The sequence below is a fragment of the Orycteropus afer genome, unplaced genomic scaffold, assembly GCF_000298275.1.
Source record: "Orycteropus afer afer isolate SDZICR_OR568_19922 unplaced genomic scaffold, OryAfe1.0 scaffold00014, whole genome shotgun sequence".
NCBI lineage: Eukaryota > Metazoa > Chordata > Mammalia > Tubulidentata > Orycteropodidae > Orycteropus > Orycteropus afer.
In genome coordinates, this window is record NW_006921601.1 from 807,350 (window position 1) to 816,394 (window position 9,045).

Below are 9,045 nucleotides of genomic sequence, written 5' to 3' on the forward strand. Positions count from 1 at the left end.
TGAATGGAAAATTGACCCTTTATGTTGTTTTCAAGGAAACTTTGGTTAATGATAACAGTTCTTCACTGGGACAAGAAGGTGACAAATTCATAGTGTACTGGGCATTTCAGTAGTGTTAACATTCTCAAGAAACTTATTGGGAATGTTCTATTCAACACATTCTCTTGCCATGGCCAAGAGTAGTACCAGAAATGATTTTTCAACTCCTGCCTAAACAGACAAGAGTAATCCTTCCTCCTCTTTTTATTCTTCTTCCTATGCCTTGAAAATATGCACTCATATGCTGTGGGACTTGGTGTCCTTAATCCCTGAAAGAATCTGTAGAACACTGTCTCGTATCTGCTTGGTTTTCACCCCATAGACAACAGGGTTCATAGTGGGTGGCAGAAGCAGATAAATATTGGCCACAATAATGTGGCAAGATGGGGGAATTGTGTGGCCCCCAAAACGGTGGGAAAAGAAAGAGAAGAAAGCTGGACTGTAGGAGAAAACAATGGCACAGATGTGGGCAGTGCAGGTGCTAAAGGCCTTCTGTCGAGCATCTGCCGATGAGAGGCTGACCACTGCCCGGAGGATCATGGTATAGGAGATTGTGATGCACAAGATGTCAAAACCCCCAATCAGGAGAGCAACCATCAGACCATAGATGGCATTGATCTTGACATTTCCACAGGATAATTTGGCCACAGACATGTGGTCACAGTAGGTATGAGGAATTACGTTGCCTTTGCAATAGGGTAGTCGCTTGATGAGGAAAGTAAAGGGAATGACAAATATAACACCTCTCAGAAAGGTGGCAAGCCCAACCTTTGCAATTACAGGATTAGTGAGGATTGTTGAGTAACGCAGGGGGTAGCAAATGGCCACATAGCGGTCTAGGGCCATAAGCATGAGCACCCCAGACTCCATCCCTGTGAAGGTGTGGACAAAGAACATCTGGACCAGGCATTCATCAAAGCCAATTTCCTTGAGATGGAACCAGAAAATGATGAGGACCTTAGGGATTGTACTAGAGCAGATGACAAGGTCTGTTAGGGAAAGCATTGCCAAGAAGTAGTACATAGGTCTGTGTAAGGAATCTTCATAACGGATAAGATAGAGGAGTCCACAATTGCCTACCATAGCCACAACATACATAGAGCAGAATGGGAAGGAAATCCAGATGTGCATGTCCTCCAGTCCTGGGACTCCATTCAGAATGAATAAGGCTGGTGTGAAGTCAGTTTGGTTCAATATTAACATGATTAGACTTTTATGATCATTAAATAGCTTAAAATGTATGTGTTTTCCTAGAATAAGAAAAGAAGATAAAATATAGGTATAATCATTGTCTCTACCCACTTCCTGTTTTTAATTCCATAATATACTTTAATGATCAAACAAGTATTTTGAGTGGCATCAAATAAGTTTTATGCTTATGTGGTATTATTAATTCATCAATCATTCAAGACATTTTTATTGATCACATGCTATGTCCCAGTTCTCATGACAGACCCAATAGAAATGATGATGGTGTTTTTATTCTTATTAATAATTAACAACTGATATTTATTTTTGCTTACTGTATCCAGGCTTTGTTGTAAACATTTTAGAAATATCATTTATTTTTTCATAGACCTGTGAATCTCAAAATCCAGTGTAAGGATCTTGATTCAGTTATCTCACTTTTAAAGATGTGCCATCTTTGCCCTTGTTCCATGTTGGTATATATGCATTTGTCAGATTGCTTTAAATTTCTCCTTGGAATAAGCTCTTAGCTTTGATTGGAAAGTAAATAATAAAAATATCACAAGTATACTGAGGGTTATGTATTAGTTCTATGATGTTTGGAAAACATATCAAACAGTGTGGAAGTCAGAGCCTTCCTTCCATGGAGTAAGGGTGGAAGAAGAAAAGAAAAACAAATGAACTTCGTGATATGTAGTCTCACTGCCCATCTGGTAAGTAAAATGAGAATCAGTAGGAGACAGGAATTGAAGCTGATTGCAAGTTAAGCCCCTGAGTGGCAGAAAAAGTTGTGCTTCAGTTGATGTATTGAACTCACTCAGCAGCACCATAGGAAAAAAAGCCTAGTCAACTGCTTCTGTAAGGATTGTTACCAAGAAAACCCTGGAGAGCACAGTTCTACTCTGTAACTTATGAGGTTGCCCTGAGGCAGAATTGACTCCATGGCAAAGGTTCATAACACTAGAATATCATTTAGCTGGCAGGCTCCAAGCCAACAAAAAAAGTATGTAAGCTTTTTACTTACTAGAATGAATGGAACTCTTTATGGCCGGATTTCACAAACATTCCAATTGGCTTTCATTTACTACCTTCTCTAATAATTACTAAAAATAGAAAATGATGTATCATATTTTCCACAGAAACATTGTCAAGTGATGGTAGAAATGCCACCAATTTGTTAGGCAGAACATCTGATTTCTACAACTAATTTTGTCAACTCATTTAAACTCTTCCAGACTTTTTGACTTCTCAATGGCTCTAAGAAATCTCTAAGTTAAAAATTGTGTCATTTCCTTACAACTCAAATTATGGGTAAAATAGAGAATAGTACAGAGTCCAGAAACCAAGTTCTGAAACATATGATCACATGCCTAATTTGTGAGAAAGGAAATACTGCAGATTATAGAGAAACACTGAAATTATTGATAAAAATTTTGATAATTATTGCTGGGTCAATTAGATGTTCATGTGGGGGAACATCCTGACCTCTAAGTCACATCATATACAAAAGAAATTCCAGAAAAATATTGCAGTCTAAAAGTGAAAGGCAAAACATACATACTCTGATATTTGGAGTAGACAATGATTTCAAAAAGCACACAAAAAGTACTAACTATAAAGAAAACATTGTTGTTGTTATGTGCCCTCGAGTCGGCCCTGACTCATAGCGACCCCTCCTTGGGTTTCCAAGGCAGTATCACTACGGAAGTAGGATTGCCCAACCTTCCTTCCGAGGAGTGGCTGGTGGGTTTGAACCGCCAGCCTCCTGGTTAGCAGTCAAGTGCCTTAGGCACTATGCCACCAGAGCTCCTAAAGAAAACATAGATAGAATTAAATTAAAATTTTTAGCAAAAATACACTGTAAAAAGAATGAAAAATAAACCAGAGTGACCTGTTGCTGTGGAGTCAATTCCAACTCACGGCAACCCCATGTGTATCTGAGTAGAACTATGATAGGGTTTTCATTGGCTGATTTCCCAATGGTCTTTCTTTTGGGACAACCCTGGGTGGACTTGATCCTTTCAGATTTAGGTTAGCAGTCAAAGATATTCACAATTTGTTCTACTCAAAGGCTCTAAGCCACAGAATAGAAAATAAATATTCATAATGCATATCCCCAACAAAAATATACCCAGTGTATATAAATCACTCATCGAACATCAGTAAGAATATAATAAGAGTAAAGGGTTTAAAAACATGCTCCACAAAAGAGGAATAAAAATGCCAATAAGCATAAATAGATACTGACTTTGTACTTATCAGGGAAATAAATGCAAATTGATTTTCTCACAACACAAAACTACATACCAAACATGATAGTTAAAATGAAAAAGACCAAAACTATTAAAGACATAGAGGATGTAGAACAACTAGAGTTTTTATACACTGCTGGTGGGAGTGTAAACAGAAACAACCATTTTTGTCATATCTTGTGTCAATAAACATATTCATACCAACATTTTCATTCCCAAAAAATATATATTTGTACATTCACCAGAAAGCATAGATTAGAATGATTATCGAAGCGTTTAGACTATTTTCAGCAGTCTAAAACAGGAAAATACCTAAATTTCCATCATACTAGAAATGGGTAAATACAAATCTTAGAGTTACATAGGGTACCACACAAGCACCAGTGGAGCTGACCTGTTGTTGTTGTTGTTGTTGTTATATGCCGTCGAGTCGGCCCCGACTCATAGCGACCCTTCCTTGGGTTTCCGAGGCAGTATCACTACGGAAGTAGGATTGCCCAACCTTCCTTCCGAGGAGTGGCTGACCTAGTAAACCCTAAATCCTCTTAAAATATGGTAACCACAAAGAGCTAGGTTTATAGGTAAATAATCTATTTGCTGAAAGAATTAATCTCTTTTATTATATTTACCTCGTGGTACTATAAAAATTTGTATATGTGAATCCTCCACAATTCAATGAAGTCATTGATTTTAAGGGCAGTTTATAGTCATATTTATACTTCCAATGTCTCTAGCAAAACACCTGCTACATAAAAGATAATAAATCTTTTTGAGTAAATGGATGAATGAATCGAACTTTGTACATGACTTTCAGAATTATTAAATTGAAATTTAAGTGTTATTCCTTGGAAGGCATTGAAGAAATAACTAAAAGAAAAATGCAGACTATCTTCAAGACTGATAGGAAAAATAACTTAAAAAACCATTAAAAATATACAAACAAAGATAATACAAATAAAGTAGGGAAAAATTAAGATGACAGACAGAATAAATATATTGATTTTTGTTGATAAAGATCAATTATTTAAACTACTCATTAAATTAGGCATAGTGTTAATTAATTTTTAAGAATCATATATAGTACAAAAGAGTACATTAGAATAAAATCTATAAATGGGGTTAAAAAAGTGTATGTGCATAAAAATAATTAGGCAAACATAAAGAGTATCAAAATACTGCAATGTACATATATTAACTCCAGACAAAGAGAATTCAAAGCCAAGATGTTTAGGTCAAGATCTCTTTTGGGAAAATGTAGGACTTGGTGGTGTGCAATTAGAGCTGAACCAACAAACTGTCCAATTTCCAAGTTTGATATGGTTTCTCAAGTCATGAAAAGCAACCCAAATCATGAAAAACATTGAAATTCACTTTCTCACTTAGTTACTACAGAGTGGAGGTTTTAAAATGAGGACTTTAAACATTGAAATCACCTAGCAGCTGATAGCTGACATTCAATTTTCTATTAAAGGGAAGGGATTTGTTCATAAAGTAATATTTTAGCTTTAGAATTTCAAGAAGTGTATTAATTTTCATGTTGGATAAAAGTATGAAAAATATTTTTTTCTTGAAGATCTAAACTACCATAAAGTTTCTGTCTTTCAGACTTGCTAAATTCATAATTTATGTGTGCAGTGAACATTACATTTTTGGGTTGCTTTTACATATGTCTTTACAGAAACATGAATTTAGAGATATATATGTTTATCACACACAATTATAGTTAACACATCAGACCCATTGCTGACTAGTCAATACTGACATATTTATATTTCTTTCAGTGATTTTTGACAATTTAATAAAATCGAGTCAAATAGGATCACTGTTCTCTTTAAATTATTTCTTCTTTTAATACATTGAACTGTTTCTCATAACTCAGATGTTTCGATTGTCTGTTTTGGTCTATACATTGTCAATCACAGTACCAAGTGCAGGTTTACACCTTCTCTTGGAGACAAGCATGAACCATATTAGTCTAGTGTCTTGTTTCTGCAGAGAAAGAATGACTAGCTTGGGTATATCTCCATATTTCTATTACATTTCACCATGCATCTGTGTATCAAAATCAGGTAATCAAATTAAGGGAAGCACAATCAAAAATCTATTGCCACTGAATTGATTCCAACTCATAGTGATCCTATAGGACAGACTAAAACTCCCCTATAGGGTTGCCAGTGCTGTAAATCTTACAGAAGAAGACTGCCTCATCTTTTCACATGGAGTGGCTGGTGGGTTTGAACTGCCAACCTTTTGGTTAGCAGCTGAGCGCTTAACCACTGGGCTACTAGAGCTCCTATCCGTGGACATAGATATCCTTAAATTGAAAAGGAAGAAATATTTTTCTGGTATTAAATGTGTGGTATTCTGAATGATATATCTTTAAAATACTAGATAAACATCCTATTTATATATGCATAGTTTCTTTTCTAATTATAGCTTTTACCACTGACAGTCATTTCATTATTATACCATTTAAGTCAAACCTTCAATACATTTGCAAGGAACTCAAAGATCCAAGTTACACATCAAAATGTTAACTACAAATGTAAGTGATTTACTTTATCAAAATATATTTAAATTTATTTCAGTACATTATGATTTGATTTTTCTTGCAAGAGAATTTGATTTATGTTATACTAGGGTAGGGGTGGGATTTCTGGAAAACTAATATTGAAACATGACTTTAACTGTTTATAAAAGATAGCTTTGATATCATCTTTTATCTATCCTCATTTTTAACCCATAAATTTGTCTTTCCCCAGATCATCATCAATCCTTTAGAATCATGTTCTTCTTCTCATGTGAAAATTGTTTGCTCCTTGTAGGTGTTGCACTCAAGATGGGAGACATACAATGAAAATTGAGTCTTTCTAGAAATGGACCAATAAAAATTAGACCCTCATTTTGAGAAGTAAAGGGAGGGCATGTAATCATCAAGAGTAACTGATTGGTCTCATGATGAAGAATTATTCTCTAGCTGGCACCCATTTTCACTTGTCATGAAGGTGATTCACATCTGGCTTCTAACACTATTGAATTAAGTATTCCTATTTGATTAGAGAAATAACAAATATTCCCAATCATCATGATAAATTACACTAAATTGTAATCTGCAAGCTAGGGAAATAAACAATTTTCACAGACACCCAACTTCACACAACACTCTGTCTTCAAACTTGGTGGATAGTATCAAACTTGGATTTCTGAGAATATCATAGGCAATCCATATATATATTCTAAGTCTCTCACCACTTTATCTTAATTCCCATAAGTAAATAAATCTAGTCACTAGACTCTTTTGTATGTCCTTTAATACCTTAGTTTCTGGGTGGCAAAGCATTAGGATGAATGTGATATGGTCCAGTGTCCAGGGCCTTGGTTGAAAGAAGTCACAATCTTAGGATCAATGCACAGGTGCAACTCTGAAGCTCTAAATTCATTGATCTATGTGCTATTGACTTGAGTCTTTAAAGGAAAATGGTTGTTATACATCCCAAGGGAACTTTTCAGAGCATCAGAGACACAGCTGCTAGTGTGGGAATCAAGCTAATCTCTATGGAAGGAGGAAAAGAATGAGGACTTTCCACATTTAATGCCAAGATGATAACACAAAAACATAATTTCATATGTGTGTAACTGCATGTGGGTATTTCTAGATTAGCATGTGTACATGGGGGGTGTTTTTAATTTAAAGTATGATTTTAATATTTATTGTAATTCTTTTTCTTTCCCACTATCCTGTGGAAATAGGTTGAAAACTTTTAAGTAGAGAAAGTTTCTTTCATTTACATATTATTTATTTATTCTTTTATTCATGTGTTGTTTTTACTACAGGATATAATGATCTTTTGCTAGCTATCATACTTTAGTTTTTGTTATTTGTTAACTGACTTCAATCAATATCCATGGTGTCAATACAACATAGCAAAAACCAGACAACTCCACTATCCTTCCAGTCATTGTTTCCCTATATCTTTCATATGACTGAAATCATCACACTACGTAGGTTATGTTCCTCCACAGGGGCATTGTCCCACATCACCATTGGTGAAATCTTTAACAACCGGACTGAAACCCAATCTAGTGTCTAACTGCACCCTCACATTCCACTCAATATAGGGTTCTTCTTGACAGTTTTGATATGAGTGATCAGTCTTAAACCTTCTCTTTCCAGCTGTTTTCTTAGACCATTCCACACCCATTACCATCTGTGTTGTTTCTAGTCTTCCAAGAAATAGATAGCAAGATGGGATTAGACATTCAACAGATTTACTGGGGGAAACATTTGAGAAGTATACAGTAAGGAAGCAGAAGAGAAGGGGAGATCCTTTAGACCACAGTGCAGTTCTAACACCTTGGAAATGATAGAAAGGAAGAAGAATTGCACAGGGATACATCAGCCCTCAATGTACCTCCAAGAAAGTCTCAGATTCGCCATTGGAGAGTCCCTAGGCAAAGGTTGCCCATTAAAAGAGTCCTACTTCTTTCGGGAATAGCCAAAGTACAGCTCCCTTGCTGTGCTCAGGCACTGCAAGGGATCGGGTGAAGAAAGTGTAGCCTTGGTGTGAATGTCATAGCACACCCAAAGATGCAGCAACCAGAGTCTGTCAGTCACCTGTGATACTCACATCAGGCTCCCATGAAGGGATATGTGAGAGTCACACGTCCATGACCACAACACTAGTTCTGTAGAAACTCAGACTGAGGAATATTTTGCAAAATAACTAGTATATAATCTTAAAAAGAAATAGTCAATGGAAAGTGAGGAAATAAAATATTAAAGTACAATAAAGAGACATGACAACAATACACAATGTTTTACCATGGATTTGATGTCAAACCTTTAAATAATTGCTATTAAGGTAATTATATCTCTGTATATAGAAAAATTATTGAGTATGAATTGTGGATTAGATTGTAGTAGAACAAAAAATATTTCCCTGATATTAATTACTGTTTTGTGGTTTTGTAAATCAATGACTTTATTCTCAGAAAAAATGTGTTGAAATATTTAGGGATAAAGAGGTACATTATCTCCAACTTACTCTCAAACAGTTCAGAAAAAAAAATTGAATACATACACATACATGCAAATGTAAACAATTGAAGGATCTGTGTATAGAGCTTATGTTGTTGTTGTTGTTATGTGCCATCGAGTCGGACCCAACTCATAGCAACCCCTCCTTGGGTTGTCGAGGCAGTATCACTACGGAAGTAGATTGCCCAACCTTCCTTCCGAGGAGTGGCTGGTGGGTTTGAACCGTCAGCTTTCTGGTTAGCAGTTAAGTGCATTAGGCTCTATGCTACCAGAGCTCCCAAATAGACCTTATAGCATTTGTTTTATTAGTTTTGCAATTTTCTGTAACTTTTAAACTATATCAGAATAATACTTTACTTTAAATTTTATTACCCCCAAAATCCATTAAATGGGGAAGAGAATGTTTGTTTAATAAATGGTGCTGGCAAAACTGGAGATCCATTGCAGAAAAATGAAACAAGATCTGTACCTCACACCATACACAAAAACAAACTCCAAATGGATCAAAGACTTAAATGTGAAACCTGA

General features: G+C 35.6%; 1 protein-coding gene across 1 annotated transcript; it reads right to left on the reverse strand.

The window, feature by feature from the left end:
• Window positions 1–276: 276 nt before the first annotated feature.
• LOC103208462 (olfactory receptor 52N4) lies at window positions 277–4,789 on the reverse strand. Its single transcript, XM_007954173.2, has 2 exons — window positions 4,741–4,789; window positions 277–1,208 (listed from the first exon to the last, which is right to left on the reverse strand). Exon 2 carries the CDS (start codon window positions 1,168–1,170, stop codon window positions 277–279), a length of 894 nt encoding a protein of 297 aa, XP_007952364.2. The 5' UTR covers window positions 1,171–1,208; window positions 4,741–4,789.
• Between the last annotated feature and the right edge of the window lie 4,256 nt (window positions 4,790–9,045).

Bases quoted from the DNA above. Each gene is read 5' to 3' on its own strand.
- LOC103208462 (XM_007954173.2), bottom strand. From the start codon at position 1,170: ATGCACATCTGGATTTCCTTCCCATTCTGCTCTATGTATGTTGTGGCT.